The sequence below is a fragment of the Acinonyx jubatus genome, chromosome B3 (assembly GCF_027475565.1).
Source record: "Acinonyx jubatus isolate Ajub_Pintada_27869175 chromosome B3, VMU_Ajub_asm_v1.0, whole genome shotgun sequence".
Classification (NCBI taxonomy): domain Eukaryota; kingdom Metazoa; phylum Chordata; class Mammalia; order Carnivora; family Felidae; genus Acinonyx; species Acinonyx jubatus.
Genome location: NC_069386.1, coordinates 43983014 through 44000266, shown reverse-complemented (window position 1 = coordinate 44000266; position 17253 = coordinate 43983014). Strand labels below are relative to the sequence as shown.

Genomic DNA, 17253 nt, shown 5'->3' with positions numbered 1-17253 from the left:
CCAAGTTGAATTCCTGAATGAGGAGGAGCGGCAAGCCCGCGAGGATAGAGACCACCAAGAGAAACTAGGCGCCCAACACCGCCAGGCCAGAGTTCAGATCGATCGAAAATGGCCCGAGCCGACGTCAAAATTAACCTACTCGGCGAGGGAAACTTGGGTACCTGCTCAGCAAGGGTCCCAGGTCGCTACAGAACCAGCCAAAGTGGATGGGAAGCGGGCTGGGGTGAGGGGGAGATTAGCAAAGGGGTCAGCTTGGCTCCTTTCCGACCAAAGCTGATCAATCTAACTGCACGTAATTGATTTTAATGAGTAGGGGAGTTTCCTTCGCATTAACAATTGCCCCGGGTCATCAGTCTGCGCAGCGGCGACTCCCCGCGCAGGTCTCGTTGTGTCCTTGCGCACAAGCCTGTCCCGACCACCACGCCGCCTAGCTTTCAGGCCCTAAAAGAGCAAAGGGGTCGGAGAACCTGATCCTAGCCGGACTGCCGCCCGGTTTCACCTGGTAATTTATGCACAATTAATTGAGATATCTTTTATACTTGATGTGCTGCAAAATTAATGCCTAATTTATGTAATTAGTCAATTAACTCTAATTCTAGCATATGTTCCCAATGCCCAGAAGGTGTTCTGTTTCCCAGGTACTTATTTTGATGTCACGAAATGCAACTAATTAATTTTACATGCATATTAATTTGGGATCTCTTTAGCAGTTCCCTTTGTGCAAGTAATTTTAATATTTGTCTTTCTAACCTTTGGGGGTAGGGTGGGGGAGGTGCAGGTAGGTGTGAGCGACACGTGGGCACCAACCTGGATGATGCTTGAGGGATGGCCCTGGTCGAGGGCAGGGTGCTCGGCCAGAGCCTCAAGTGTCAGAAGTGCTGTGCTCAGCAAGCCCTTGCCGCGTGGCGGATGCTGGCCCCACCAGGTGCATTTTGCGCTCTTCTTTAGTAAACTGCGAGCCTCTGGGCCTGGAGGCGGAGACTCCAGGGCGCGGCTGAGCGTAACGCCCCGGGCACTTCCGCGTCCCAGGTCAAACCTCTTGTTGCCTAGTCAGCCGCTCTCCGGCTAAAGAGCTAGAGGCACTCCCCGCCTCCCGCCCACGCCTCCGCCTTGAAGAGCGAATTCAGATTTCCGGGCCCATCCTTGGAGGCTGTTCTGCGATCGCGGCCCTTCCTCCGAGGCATCCCGCTGCTTCCCGAGTTGGGGGAGCTAGAGCGCCTGCGCTTCCCCAAGCTGCAGGGTGGAGGGAGGAACCGCGCTTCCTTCTCTGGCTGTGCAAGCCGCCATCTGTCCTCTTTTGGCCGGGAGCGAAGACCAAACAGGGCGAAAGTTTACTTTCCAAGTTATTGGGTGGCACATTAAAACTTTTATCCTTTTTGGACAAATTAATGAGCAATTTAATTAATAAAATCAGAGAGTAGTGTAAGTGCTATGATAATGAAGTTAAATGAGTGCACAGTAAAATATTCACTAATCCAGCGCATTGCCAAATACCCCCTTAATTCTGCTTAACACTAAAAGGGTTTTGAGCACCATAATGAGATTCCTCTGTCTGCTAATTAATTGACACGCTCCTGAATATTCATATGAGCTAGCACCAATACGTTCCTAATTGCACCGTGGAATAGATCTCAGAGGAAAGTAAATCGCCATAGACTTAATTAAAATAATGTATTCCAGATCCAGGACTGGAAAAGATGAGACATTTGCCTTCGAGCGCGCTAAGAAAGTGGCACCTGGTTGGAGGGGAGAGATATCAAACGTCGGTGCCCAGCCTGAAATAAGCGGCGTGGGGCGCGCAGGGAGGACTCTGGGCTTCTGAAAACAGCAGCTACGCTGGGTCCAAACCCCGCGGCTCCGGAGGCCGTGGCTCCCAGGAGCATCCGTGCTCCTGCTGCCCTCCACAAGGTTGCCCTACCAGAGGAAGCGGCTCATGGGGCAGAGCTTAGGACCGCGACCCCGAGCCAGCGCCCTCTCCTTCCTCCCTGCGGCCCCCCAGGCTGGTCCGAAATGCTATTTACAGAGGCGCATGGGGAAACGTCGCCGGTCAGGAAATTCCCGGGGAAACTTTTCCCAGAGGTTGTCGGAGCCGCTGCGGCTAGAACTCTCCCAACCCAAGTTGCTATGTTGGAGAAGTCACTGGCACTTCTAATCTGGGGAAGGGCGGTAGCTCGGGGGAGAACACTCGGATCCTGGGGTTGCTGTCCTCTCTCCTGGATCCCACTTCCACGTGAAACCCCGCCGTCCCCAAGACTGCGCCTGGAAGTTCCTGGGCGCATCCTCCCTTTCCGGGCGAATCCAGTGAGGGGTGCTTTTCCCAGCCGAGCTTCCCTTGGCGGGTAGGAGGGGCAGCAGAGCCGGGCTGCGGACTCTACATCTGGGCTTTGACGGCAGAGCCATTTTCACCAGAGCCACGCAAGTGAAATAAATTCTCATTCCTCGGAAAGACGAGATTCCCACCCGCCCCCACGCTCCTTCTTTTAGGAAAAAAAAAAAAAATCACCACAGGTTAGAAACTAAAAAGAGTTTATTTGAAGACATACAAATGCATATTTATTATACACATGTAGGCATTAACAATGTAAATTACACCGCCAGCAGTTGCTGGTTGTTTATTCATTAGATCTTTAGAAAATCTACATTGCCTCCAGTCAGCGGGATGATAATGTGAAATACACAAGCAGTTTACATAACCAACTTCGAAGCACAGCTCTGCGCTCCGCGATTGGGAGTCATCAACAGGTCGCGGGGATCCGGACGCGAAGACCTAAGTAGCTAATAATTACCGAAGATCTGGGACGCCAGCTCCCTCTGTCCTTCTGAAGAGGGGTAAAAGACGTGGGATGTGGGAAAAGGGAAGGAACTGACTCACTGTGTATGGCTCACCTATTTTACCCTGTTTGTGTGCAGTTTTTTGTGTTGGGGTTTTGTTTTGTTGGCAATTAAAAAAAAAAGTAGGTAAAAAGAGGATGAACGGACGGAACGGAAAGATCAATAGCCTTCCCCAACTCTGGGTATCCCGGACAGCCAGTTAAAGACTATGGATTCAAACTGCTTTGGGGAGGAGGTGTGAAGTGAAAGGTGAGAAGTTTTCCTTACTGCTGGCGCGGGAAGAAAAGGCAGCCTACCTCAGTGAAGGGAAACTATCCGCTCCACCAATCAAATTGCGATGGCCACCATAAACAAATGGTTATGACTCCAAAGAAAATCACCTGCTGAATCAGCCTTTGGGGAATTATTAAATGCTCCGTGGTTCTGGATTTACCCAAAAGATGGAGAGGGGGAAGAACTTACAGGGGAAAACTGCAGTGCAGATTTATTATTTATTTTATGTGTATAAATATTTACATTAAAATAGGTTTCCAAAGTTCTTTTCTAATGAAAATGATAAATGAGAGAGAAGTGAAGGTTCCTCACTAGGGTCGCCGTTGTTGGGGTGGGGAGGTGGTGAATAATGCCAAGCACAATCTTAAGTGCCGGTGTCGAAGAACGGCACCAATGCTGGGAACGGTCGACTTAATGATTCATCCCACTCTCCGGTGCCACCCACCTACCGTGGCCTACCAACTACGCAGCTGAGGTGTGCAGCTGATCGGGAGGGGTTGGGGGTGTTTGACTTTCCTGTTTCCTCCCTCCCTCCCTCCCTTTCTTGTTTCAGTTGGGCCGACTGGGTACATACGAAATACCCTGCCGATCCCGGACACAGCACTGCTGAGACGGCAGCTAGTTTGTTTGCGGACCTACAATCTGGCGTCCATGCCGCTGCGGATATTGAAACGAGAGTCTCGGACAGAAGAGACGCGGGAAGAGAGACAGAGGAGAGAGGGAAGGAGACAGCGAAACAGAGGAATGCGCAGGGTGGTGGATCTGTTTCTGGGGTGTCGGTAAGCCCTCGGGGCAACCTGGTTTCCCCTACAGCTTGCAGTACACAGCTACCCACCAAGAGTGAGCGAATCGAGCGCCCGAAGCAGGGGCGGTGCTGAGGGAGAGGGCGCGCGGCTGGGGGCCGGCACCCCGCAGCGGGACCCGCGGAGCGAAGCCCTTGTCCCAGGTGAGACCCGCCTGAGCGGAAAGACCCCGCCGCCCAGGAGCGGGCCGCGTCTGCAGCGCTGCAGGCCCCGCCTCCTAGCCATTCGTAGCTGGGGGAGGCCGGGGAGGATCAGCCGCTTTCTTTCTTTTCTTTCTTTCTCAAACCCGCTTTGTGGGTGGCAGCTCAGCGGGGGACGCATGGAGACAAAAAAACAAAAAGCCCAAACGGAGAGACAGAGAGACAGAGGGAGAGAGAGAGAGACGGAGAGAAAGAGAAAAAGAGAGAAGAGAAGAGAACACAAGAGAGAACAGAGAAGGGCGGAGATAGGGACAGAGAAATCAAAGTTTTAACCTTCCCAGGAACACAGCGAATTATTATATCTAAAAGCTGTTGTAGTCTTCAGCGAAATCTGCTGCTGCCATTAAGAAAACACATACTGCACACGTCCACAGGGTTAAGCTCTCCTCCTCGCCAGCCTGAACAAACAAAGCAGAAGCGCGGGGTTTTAAGGCTGGAGACCTACAGGTTATCCCGTTTCAAAACAAATGAACACAAGAAAATGCGCCAACAAATATTACGGACGCAAAATATTCTTTATTTTCGGATATTTTGCAGTCTCCCCCCCCCGAATCGATTTTATTCAAATTTATGAGCAAAGTGCATGGAGTCTATGGTACAGGATTTAACTTCATATTCTACGGCAGTCAAGATCTTATTTTTTCTGGATAACACATGCCAAAGAGGATGAAGTTTTCCTACTTAATGGAAGCTTTAAAATACTTTACAAAGCTAAACATCACCTTCTTGCTTCTGCTTTCCCAAAATTCCTCCCCCCCCAAAAAAAACAAACCAAAAAACATTTTAAGAGTGATTACCTAGCCAGAAATACTGATTCCCCTCCCCCCAAAAATCTGAGCAAACAAGTAATTCCTGACAAAGAAAATTAATATGAAAAGTATAGGGTGATTTTTTTTTCTCCCCTTTTCCCCTTAAAAAAAGACCCTTTGCTCCACCCCGCTATTAAACAAAACACAATACCTTTTTCTGGGTGGTACTGCACAGAAGTTGATTCAGTTTTGACAATGTTGTTTAGCTATCATTTGCTATTTTGAATGAATGGGAGCAATCCCCCCTTTTACAACATTTGTTTCCTATTATGGAGAGGTGCAGCAGTTGAGGGCAGACATGTGAAAGTGGCTGTTTGATTCTCTTTTTCATCCCCCTGACCCTGCTTTTGTCCCTCCTCACCCTGGGAATGTCACGCCTCACTACTTCACTTTGAGATGCTCGAGAAAGTGGCTTTGTTATTCCCTTTTAGACATACACGAAATTGTTCTCATTCCCCCCGCTGTAAAAGATACTTCACATCAGGACTCGGTTCACAAGTGCAATGCAATTTGGCTTAGTCCAACCTTTGTTCTGCTTGTACAAATGAGCGAACAGTGCACACATTATACAGTTGATCTACTGCTGTCTTAACCCCAGAGTTAGGGGCTGGGAGAAAAGCAAGTTAATCCCTTCAATACCAAGGTGGCTTTAGCAATATTTCCTCCAATAATAATAATAGGTTTGAATTGCTTCTTCTGTTTCACACAGTGCAGAGCAAAACTTACCGGGAGGGTTTAGCAGTAACAACAAAAATCCTTCCACCAACCTTTTGCAAATAACTTTCTAAACAAGTACATTTGTAGGTTTGGTAATGCCCAGTTTAAAGCTATGCAATTCCTTGTGCAAAGGAGGGGATGGATTTAGAAACTCTGGCTTTAAAGACTTAAAATCTCAGAGCAAGCAAAGACCAAATGGTATTTAGCAAACTGATTCCAAAGAGAGGGCATTATGGCCAGCAGGGCAAGAGTTGTTTTCACAGGCATTGAAATTGCCTGCTCACTCTGGGTGGGGGTTGGCACTTCTCTGGGATGGATGTCAAGGAGGACCGGCACCCAATACTGACTACTGTTTGTTTTGTGCTTGAGGTAGAGGGAAAACTGAGCCTTCCATACTCTCCAAATTGCAGCTGCTACTTGAGAAACACTTCTGAAATGTGTATGGTGTTGCCACTCATTTTCTCCCAACCCCAAGGGAAATATTTTAGTTCCAAGTGTCCCCAGTCATAGCCAGAGGCCCTGCCCATCGCCAGATGGCATGGAATAAGGATGGGACACCTCTGAATTTGAGCCTCCCAGGATGGATGGGAGTAAAGAGTGAGTAGGAGGTGGAGACTCTTGCCTTTTTTAGAACCCAGCAAGATTGGACAGGAGAGAAGACCTGATTTTAGACAAAGTATTCCTCATCAAAAGTTTATTTTCAACCTCTCTGTTAGGAGTTGAGGTCCAAACCTCACATAGCCCAGTCACACACCAATGAAATAAATGGCTCCAAAGTTCCATGGCAGACATCTTTGCTACTATTTGGGAAAATAGGTGTGTTCCTACGGTGCCTGGCATGAGGGGTTGGGGGTGGAGGTGCTGGCTAAGAACAAGAGAGAGGGCACAGAGTCCTTTCGCTGCCAGTTGGCACCAGAGCCAACAAAGTGTGTCCCCTCCCCCGGCCTCTCCTCCTTGGGCAGCTTGCTTTCCCCCTCCGAATCTGTGGAAGTGGCCAGGCAATGCGGGCTCAAACTCCTGGGGCAGTCGTGGGAAAGTCTTGGCGGATAGGTTTCCCCTGACGCAGCTCCCAACTGGGTGCAGATCTCTGCGGCCCAAGAGTCCACAAGACCGTGTCCGGGGGTCGCAGCCAAGCCAGCTCAGTGAGTGGGTTCCCTCTGGCCCCCAGATCTAGAACACTAGAGTTAGGCTGTGCCACGCGCAGGTGCTGGCGGTGGAAGCGCGCACATTCTGAGGCCAAACCGCCCCCAGGACACTCAGAACAATTTTTTTTTCTTTTTGTAAATTGATCGGTGACAGGCCGAGGGAGTTTGTTTTAGTGCTGAATACCCAGGAACAAAATCCTTTTGAAAGGAAAGCTAAGTCGTTTCACGCCACCAAAGTGCAGATTTGGTGAAGAATGACTGATGGGACAAAGCGGCGCGGTGAGTTAGCGCGGGTTCCCAGAGAGCGCGGAGAACTTGGGCAAATGCGGGAGGCGGCCTGCAAGGTGGGGCGGGCCAGAGGAGACCCTGACACCTAAAATCGATGCGGCGCGCGCCCGAAGACCTTCCCCACCTGCACATTTCACTGCCCATTTGGTAGAGAAGATGGAGAAAGTAGAAGGGAAAGAAAAAATAAAGTGAAGAGAAGTCCGGGACAAGAGGGGAGGAGAGAGAGAGAGAGACGGGGGCGGGATGGGTGGGAGACTCAAGGAGAAGGAGGGAACGACTCTGAGGGAGGAAGGAGGAAGAGAAGGGGCAGACGAAAGCTCAGTCCCCAAATGCTCCAGGCAGCCCCGGGTTCGCTTTCCAAGTCGGGAAGGCGGGTATTGTTTTTGGCGCCTAGGAAACCTTCGGAAGCTGCCGGGTACTTTCCCTGCACCTCCCATCGGTGTTTGGTAAATATTAACAAACCGGGCGCGTTACTTTCTGGAGTGTGCACGGAGAGGCTGGCCCGGCTCGGGATGGTTTTCCTCTCCAAGAGCCCCCGCCCCCTAACCCCAGCCCCACCGTTCACGCACACATACACCTGCTTGACAACAGAAGGAATTAAAATCAATATTGTATTTGTCACCCCTCTGTCTCCTTTTTACTCCCTCAGCAGCCCGGGTGCCACTGGAGCGAATTGTGGATTTATGGAGGGAAATTAGCATAAATTATTACGAAATCTGTAGCCGTGTGTGGTCCAGCTTGTGGGAAAAGAGGCCATTGCGAACTCTCCAAGCAGAAAGGTGGTCGGTGGTGGGCTCTGCGGAGGCGATGAATGGCTATTGCATGAAAGAGATTTCCATTTGGTTTGCACATGGGTATAATTGACTTATGTGTATTTTATACAGTTTTCCCAACAACTCCCTAAGCCTCAGAGTCGGATGTGCCCCCTCCTCAGAGCCTCTGTTTGCTTTGGGTTCTGTACAATAGACTCTGATGCACTTTTCGCGATTTCTGGAAAGTGCTCCTTCCCTCCTCTTCTTCATAATACCAGTCTTAAAACGGTGTAAATGACATGCAAATCCCCTCCCCCTTCCTCTGGGCTCTTCAGTAGGATCTGAAATGCAATTTTGTAGCAAAGTGCCTGTTTTAAATGTGTATTTCACAATTCCTCACCCACCCAGGGCAAACTTGTCCAGTTAGGTTCCATTCCCTTAATTAGCCCTGTGCATGGGCAATATACCTCACCTCCAGTCCTCACTCTAGCCAAACTTTGGAGACTCCTGAAACACGAATTCCTACTTGTATCCTCACATGTCTCTGAGACTTGGTGGTGACAACTTTCCCTGGGGAGATTGACAAAGATTTATTTCAACCTAGATTTTCTTTTTTAACCCAAACGTTTCCACTCTTAGAATTTAGTTAAACTTCTGTTTACTCCAAGCAATGATTTCGACGGCCACACAAAGGCCCTTTGCAGGGCAACAAAATGCCAATTGTTAAAACAAGAAAACATTTCTCTCCCCATCCCCCACCCACAAGAAGCGTAGGCACACACCGGGTAGAAAAGAATCTTCCTGGCTGTCACTGGGGGAACAGAGATCTTTCACTCCTTTCGTTACATATCCCAATCCAACCACTCTCAATGTTTTTTTTTTATCTATGTTTCTGTGTGTCAGTATGCACACGTTTGCTAAGAAGATCCTAAAAGATCCTTAGGGGCTTCGATGCTGGCACCTTTCCCAGGAGCACTCCTGCCTCCACAGGAGCACCCCCACTTTTGTATCTCGGAGGCCAGCTGCCTTCTGGAGCAGGAAAGCTGTGGACCAACACCTTTCCATCAGGAAAACACAAGCCCTTACTACTATGCTCCATCGGGGTCCCTAGGCTGCAGGTCTCCCCAGTTCTTCCCATCCCTGGACCTTCAAACCAAACTGGGCCATGCCCAGTAACACCCCAAAACGACGCACCTCCTTAGGAGCCGAAGCGTGCACAGTTCAGGCAAGTACCGCTGCCTTGTGCCGAAGCTGGGCAGAGTCCACCAGAGTCCAAATGGTTTCTGTGTGGAGGGTTTATCTGCCCTTGTCCAACCGTGCCCCCAGGGACAGGTCAGCGTCCCGCCTCCACCCCTCGAACCCACCTCCTCCTCCTAGTTATTTTTTCCGAATTAAGAAGGTGACATTATTCTTTTCTTCAAGCACTTCTGTTAATATTGAAAAACGTGTGCTTGCATCTCAAGCGAGGCAGCCCAGACACGAGAACCATTTCAATATTAATGAAATTGTTTAATCTCCTAAATTCATCGTGTTTAAGTTACGTTTTGGTGAGTTATTGACCACCTTTGAAACTGTGGTTAATGGAGGATGTGTGTGTGTGTGTGCGCGTGTGTGTGTACGTGCGCCGAAAGATTTTTATGCTAACCCCAAACAGCTCCACTAATAATGCTCTAATATCACTAAGTGTCCAAACTTCACACCCAGAACTCTCCCCCCACCATCACTACCATCACCTCCTGGGGGAAAAAGGTTCTTACATTTCAGGATTGAAGATGATTCAGTGTGGGCTCTAGGTATTGAGTTTTTAACGAGGTAAAAGATAAAAGGGATTTCTTTTAAAAACCATAAAGGTGAAAGAATGTGCAGAAGCCAGTGGGAACTCCTAGCATCTATTCCTTGACTGGGTGCATGCAGGCAGGGTAGACTCACTATTTCATAGCAATATGAGGATGCCGCCAACGCCCACGACAACGACGATGATGATAATAATAATGATGATGATGACAATAATTCATTGAATCTCTGGAGACTAATCCGAACAGAAGGGAGCCTACCGCTGGCACCAGGCAGGGGGACCCTAGGCACATCCCCGCTCTCTCCTTTCTCCCAAAAAGGAAACTCCCTGGTTCTTTTCCAGTCCAGAAGTTACTGCTGTTTTAGTGGGTCCGCAGGCAGCTTTTGCTGGGCTCCCTAAACCCCGAAATACTTTCTATTGGGGGTAGGGAGGGGAAAGGGAGGAGATGGGAGGGGAAGCAGAGGTGGGAGAAGCAGAGAAAAGTTCCGGCCGTAAAATGCAAACTTCCAGGCAATGCCTAACTCCTAAAGTTTCAAACCACATGGGGAAAGCATGAGACTCGGCCCTTCATCTGGTGATAAAGTGTGTCAAACAAACTCAGGCCCTCCGCCAGGTCCACACAGTGTCTGCCCCAACAGCCCCAGAGCCTTCATCCTGTCCCTAATTCAATTCCTAGAGGACTTTTAGAGTGAAGACCCTGACTATTCTCCCAGATAGACTTGTTTTTTTTTTTTTTTTGTTATTTGGCCAGTACACTTACAAAATGGGTTTTCCACAGGTATAAATACTTACATTTCTGTAAGTAGTTTTTAAACCCCATCACTTAAGGCTACACACCCAGTGTGTAGAGCTATGGCAGCAGCCTAGGAAGGTCAAATCAAACTTTGACCTGCCTCTTGGAAGACTAGGGGGAAGGGTGTATTTTCATTATAATAACCCATGCAACCAGCCCCGTATTGCCAAGCGCAGGAAAAGGGTCTGCTTCACGGGAAAGCCGTGCCTTAACGTTAGCTAACAATACAAACCCGATACAATGCAGAGGAAACAGAATACCCCAGCCAAGCAATTTCCATGTCAAACATCATCTGCGCGGCAGCTCGGTCTGTGAACGTGAGTGGTCGCCTGAATCCCTGCTCCGCGGCCGCCACCTCCTCATACCTTCACACCGCGCACCCTGGCCGGCGTCCTGCTCACCACCGGTGGCCGAGGCTCTTCCCCCTCGCCCAGTCTTGAGCTGGAAGTGATTCCTATTGGCCAAGGTGTCCATGTAAATAGGTGTGAAAGAAACCAGAGCTGGCCAGGCTCTCCCCTCTCGCTCAGTCCCCTCCCTCTGCAGCCCCCGCTCCCCCTCCTCTTCCTCCTCCTCCCAAGGCGATTGTCATATGATAGCTAAGAAGTGGCACATTAATGAAGCGCCGCTACAGGGGTCTTTTCTGCTCCTGTCACCGCTTAAAACTATCAGATGGTTCGAGGGAGGACATGGAGGCAGCCACCTAGCTCAGCGGAGCCGCGGAGCCCACAGCAGCGCCCTCCGGAGCCCCGAGGCCGCCGCTGCTGCCGTCTGCACCGGGACTCCGCAGCCGAGCTCGGCCGCCCGGGGAGCGCACCGCCAGAAGCGCTGCGGACTGGCCGGCTCCGGGCGCTGCAGGGCTGAGCTGCGAAGCTCAGAGACGCGCGGAGCCCAACCGAGACCAGACACTGTGTCCCGGCTGAGCACAGGGAGGGACCGCAGAGCTGCAGTGCCATCCCGGATGCGGACGCACAACTTGGAGCAACTTTAAGGTGAGCCCTCCGGTTGCATCCCTGCCCCAGACCCCGCTCCAGGTTCGTGCTTCCCCCGCGCCGCTCATCCGCTTCCCCTTCCGCGCCCCCCGGCCGCACCCCACTCTGCACTCAAAGTTGCCAGCTCCACAGCGCGGGCGCAGGCTGATCGGGCGCCGCAGCCCCTACCCACCACGTCTGGTCTGTACTCGTCCCGGCTGACCTCGCGGTGTCTGTCTGTGCATCCATGCCTCCCCCCTTCCCGTTATCTTCCCCCCCTGTTCAGATCCAAGCAGCCGCCGGCCCGCGCGGACCCAGAGCAAGAAGGGGGCAAACAAGAAGATGCCTCGGCCGGGCCGCAACACGTACAGCGACCAAAAGCCGCCCTACTCGTACATCTCGCTGACCGCCATGGCCATCCAGAGCTCGCCCGAGAAGATGTTGCCTTTGAGCGAGATCTACAAGTTCATCATGGACCGCTTCCCCTACTACCGGGAGAACACGCAGCGCTGGCAGAACAGTCTGCGCCACAACCTATCCTTCAACGACTGCTTCATCAAGATCCCACGGCGGCCAGACCAGCCGGGCAAGGGCAGCTTCTGGGCGCTGCACCCCAGCTGCGGGGACATGTTCGAGAACGGCAGCTTCCTGCGGCGCCGCAAGCGCTTCAAGGTGCTCAAGTCCGACCACCTGGCGCCCAGCAAGCCCGCCGACGCCGCGCAGTATCTGCAGCAGCAGGCCAAGCTGCGCCTCAGCGCGCTTGCGGCCTCCGGCACGCACCTGCCACAGATGCCCGCTGCCGCCTACAACCTGGGCGGCGTGGCGCAGCCCTCGGGCTTCAAGCACCCCTTCGCCATCGAGAATATTATCGCTCGAGAGTACAAGATGCCTGGGGGGCTGGCCTTCTCCGCCATGCAGCCCGTGCCCGCCGCCTACCCGCTCCCCAACCAGTTGACTACCATGAGCAGCTCGCTGGGCACTGGCTGGCCGCACGTGTACGGTTCCGCAGGCATGATCGATTCGGCCACCCCCATCTCCATGGCTAGTGGCGATTACAGCGCCTACGGCGTGCCATTGAAGCCGCTGTGCCACGCAGCAGGCCAGACGCTGCCCGCCATCCCGGTGCCCATCAAGCCCACCCCGGCCGCGGTGCCCGCGCTGCCCGCGCTGCCCGCGCCCATCCCCACCTTGCTCTCGAACTCGCCGCCCTCGCTCAGCCCCACGTCCTCGCAGACAGCCACCAGCCAAAGCAGCCCCGCCACTCCCAGTGAAACGCTCACCAGCCCGGCCTCCGCCTTGCACTCGGTGGCGGTGCATTGACCCACAGCAGCCGGAGCCCCCTCTTGTTCCCCTCCCCGACAGCTTATACGCCTTCCCCGCCTCCCAGCCCTGCCCTCCCCCCATCTAAGACCGCCACCCTAACTTGTCCATTTCACCTTCGGCCAACCCTCTCTCCCCCAGGAGAACTTTGTTTTGGACCCAGGAGACAAAACACAAACTTCCAGATGGCCTGGAGGCGCGTGGGAGCTGTCCTCGCCTCCACAAGAGGGGAAGGCAGGGAGCACCTGGGCCAAGCCTTCCGACTCCCCGGGCCCCCCGAAACCCCCTCCCATTTAAGAGGCAGGGGAAATCCTGCCTCCCGCCTTCGCGGAGAGGAGCGCGTCTTCCCTCGGCCGGGATCGGCGGGGCGCCGGACACCGCGCAGTCAGTTCCTAGACAAGAGAAACCGCCTCAGAGGTTTCCTCGAACAGATCTCCCCTGAGGGCTACAGCCGCACCGCGGAGGGCCGGATCTCGTTTACGTCTTGGAAATCTGCCGGGAAGAGGGACCACTAATCTTCCTTACCCGACTCGCCTCCGCCCATCCGGCAGGGGCTGGGCGGACCACAGCTTCCTGGAGTAGCGGCCCTGCCTCCCCAGCTTCTGCGGAGTTTTGTTTTGTTTTGTTTTGTTTTGTTTTGGGTTTTGTTTCCTGCCAGAGGCTCCAGGCACGGGGAGTTAGGGGAGAGGCTACCAAACTGAGAAGGGGACGCTTGTCCTCAACACAAGCAAAATAAAACTAAAAGTAACCTTGTAGTATTGTTTACAAAGGCGCCCGGTAAAATGTAAACAGTGAACTTGAATCTGTATTGCTTGGCGGGCGAGCGGGCAAAGCCCACTTTACAAGTACCTGTTGTAATGTGAATGTTTACTCTCCATTTCTGGCCAGGTTTAGGGGTGGGAAGGGGGGATGGGAAAGTTAATTGGGATGTTAACTTTCCTGTTACTTAGAGACCTTTTAGCTATTTATTTTATTGTTGGAAGGGGGAAAAAAAGGAAAGAAAAGAAAGAAAAAAAGAAAATGAAATAAGCCCAAACTAAGAAAGCATCAAGGGCAACCCTAGCAGAATTTAGATAGCTGACTGGTAACATGAAGCAGTGTCACCGGATAGGTCTCCCATGGACAAGTCTTTCTGTTTGCTACAAGAACTTTCCCAAGAAGCTAAAGGGCTGCAAAGAGATGTAAATGCTTGTGAATAGGAATGATTATACACTGTGTAAAATGCACTTTTGTTTGCTATATTCCTTTAGAGTTCTTAGGTAATTTGCTGGAAAACGAACTGTTGTTCTGGTGTGACCTGCTTAAGTTAAAAAAAAAAAAAGTTGTAGTTGTCATAGGGCTGTAAAATTTTTCCCTTTCATTTTTCTCCTTCCCTGTCCAGAATTAGCATGGCATCTTAAATATTGATGTTCTTGTTCCCAGCATGCCTGTTTTAAGACAAAGAATTTTAAAAAGGTGTCTACATTAAATTATGAATCTAGTCCAAATAATATTTTCTCATTAAAATACATAAATTCAAATTTTAGTTTTGTGTGTTTTTGAAGAGTTGCTGCAAACAATAACTTTACAAAAGATAGATGTAGTGCCTCTCTAAGCACACTTCTTGCAGTACATTGTCTGAGTAGTTTGACTTTTTCATATCTTATTTCTAAAACAGATCTCCTCTGATGCACTTGCATAAGAAAGGGAGGGAGAAATGATTCAAACGGACTCCTGAAGCAGAGGGAAAGAGGAAGCTATTCCTAGAATAGATCATCAGGTATACAGGTGTAGTGCTGGAAAACTGTCATTTAAAAAAATACAATACTTTCTATGTAATTTTTTGTATCCTAAAATATACATTTTACAAAACATACTGCATGTAAGGCTTATGTAGAAATCAGGTAGAGTCTATATGGAGATAAAAACAGACTTGTTTCGTCAATACTCATATTCTGATGTATCTTAGAATATTCATTTCCCTGCTCATTTAAATTATTTCAGTTGTTGAAACCTTCTTTTTCAGAAGTTACCTAGAAGTTCACCTTGAGTGTCAAGAAACCTGTTCAGTTTGAATAGAACAGATTTCTTTTCATTTCTTCATGTGGGAAAATAATTCTCGATGAAGTTAATTTAGATGTTTGACTCTAAGTATTTGCTTTTCCTCAATTTTTGCAGAGAATTAAAATTTGCCCTGAATTTATGGTTTAAGGCCAACTGAAACTTTACTGAAGGGGTCTCAGTATTTCCAGAGTGAGGTGTGTATTCAACTAATGAAGTTACAAGACAAAGAAAAACTTAAATGGTGATTAACACTTTACTGTGTAATACGATTAAACAAAGGCCTTTGTGCAATACAGAGAGTAACCCACACAAAAATCTTGATCACTATTCTCCATAAGGAGAATCCTTAGCACCTGCGACCCTTAACATATTTAGAGGGTTATCTGGGGAAAAAAATTAGGATTAATGCAAAGGGTAATTAATCCTGTTGTGACCATTTTTTAAAAGGAAGGATCCCACACACAGCCAAAAAAAAAAAAAAAAAAACTGCAAAATAAGTGAATCATTGGGCTGATTAAAATGCATGAAGCTACTAAAGCTCGTCAGACAGGGGACAACTAAACTCATTCATCAAGCCCAATTCACAATTATATCAACAAGATCAGCAAAAGAAAGCCTGGAAAACTTCTCCACCCTGGGCTAGGAAACTCCTGAAACTTTGTTCTCAACAAGACATCATCTACATTAATAAATAAATAAATAAATAAATAAATAAATAAATAAATAAATATTCATCATTTCCTGCCGAATAAAATTAAGGCAATTTCCGGAATATTCTAATTTGTCAAATTTACTAACACTGAATTCGAACTGGGAATGCAGGCAACAGAATGGGCTAACACGGGCCTTAAACATTTTATAAATTATCAACTTGGATAATCAGGTAAAATATTCACCCTATAATAGGCAGTAGAATGTCTATGTATAAATGTACACACACATACATTTAATAATTGAGGTAAATAAGATGCAGATCCAATTTCTGATTTTTAGCAAAGGAGTGACTTCAACTCAGGATCTGAAAATGTTCTTTTCAGCCGGTAAGTTCGTCATGGTGTATTGCAAAGAATGAAATAACTTGGGCATTGTGAGCCCTCTTTCACAACTGCAGGCATCTCTTCTCAGACAAAGTTGAATGAGTAAAGTAAAAAATCCACTGATGATATTTTGACCTTGATCAGAAATCCAAAGGCAGCCCAAACCCACGTCTCCACCCTCTCCATCCCCAGCTCTGAGTCTCACACCCAGTTTAGCTGAAGTGCCCCCACAAACAAGGAAGTTTATAACTATGATACCTTCAATGGCTCTCTTTGTCATGTTAAATCTTTTCACCTGGCTCAAGTCCAAAGTCAATACACACAGCTTTAAAATAAAACTGAAAGAGACACCACCATGCAGCGAGGTGTATATTGGGGAGTCTTATCCTGAAGATCCAGTTAACTTACATTTTCTATTTTGTAAATTTGGGCAGTATTCATTTTTTTTTTTTTAATTCAGGTTTTTGATTTGGAAATTTGGCTGTCCCGTTACTTTTGGTTTTTAACATGATCCTGTACTCAACTGTGGTTTTAAGTGGCTTTCCCTGTGATGGGGGGAAATGCTTACACAATGGATGAATTTTGTGCACTTTCTCGAGAGAGAGAAGCTGCAGAAGTTCTCACTGTTCCTGTTGCCTGAGTTGGAGATTCTGAGAAGCCTGAAGACTAGCGGGAGCAGGGCTAATAAATGATTGTCAGAACGGATGAAATATTATAGCAGTGCGTTCACTTCCTTTAAAATAGATGAGAACACTGCGCATCTTGGAAGCATAAATCTGACCAGGTGCTCGAGTGGGGTGAAGTTGGGAAGTGGGTGGGAGCAAGAAGCCAGGGGAGAGCTGCAAAGAGAAGGTTTTACATTAGTGTATGCAAGGTTAGGGTAGGGGACTTGGCTTAGACTTTCACAAATGGAAACTCTCTTTTTTTACAATGTATCTATATAACAAATGAGAAGGATTAGGATCTGCTCTCAAATTCGGAATGTAAATGTCACTTTTTTTTTTCTCCTAAAGCCACATATGCACAGAGACACCCAAACAAAAACAAAACAAAAACAACCCAACCCACCGGTTGTGAAGCCTCAAAGGGGATGCATTTGTTTCGTTTAAACTAACAACAAATTATCTAATTAATATGTTTCAATTACAGCATGAAAGGCACAGCCCCTGGACCGCCCGCCGTGGGGGCACAATAGCCCCAGAGCCCACTCTAGGAATTTACAATAACTTCACATCTGTTTCTTTATTTTCCACTTTTTGAGTCTAAAACTCCTCTCAAGATCACTTCAAACCACAGCCTGAGTTATGAAATATGTCCCAGTGTTAAAGGGGGACGAAACTTTGCCCACGGATGCTTCATTTGCAAGCAAAAAAGTGAAAGCCCATTGAAGAGCATTAAACAAATATATTAGAATTCTGTCACTTTATGCAATTGAGTAGATCAAATGAAGGGTCCCGGCCACTTCATTCACTCTCATT

General features: G+C 49.0%; 1 protein-coding gene across 1 annotated transcript; it reads left to right on the top strand.

Annotated features, from left to right (window-relative positions):
• The first annotated feature begins 11641 nt into the window (after positions 1-11641).
• Positions 11642-14201, top strand: FOXB1 (forkhead box B1). The gene has a single exon (XM_027067388.2). It carries the CDS (start codon positions 11718-11720, stop codon positions 12693-12695), a length of 978 nt encoding a protein of 325 aa, XP_026923189.1. The 5' UTR covers positions 11642-11717; the 3' UTR covers positions 12696-14201.
• Positions 14202-17253: the final 3052 nt, after the last annotated feature.

Excerpts from the sequence above, each read along its gene's own strand:
- FOXB1 (XM_027067388.2), top strand. The coding sequence starts at position 11,718 with ATGCCTCGGCCGGGCCGCAACACGTACAGCGACCAAAAGCCGCCCTAC.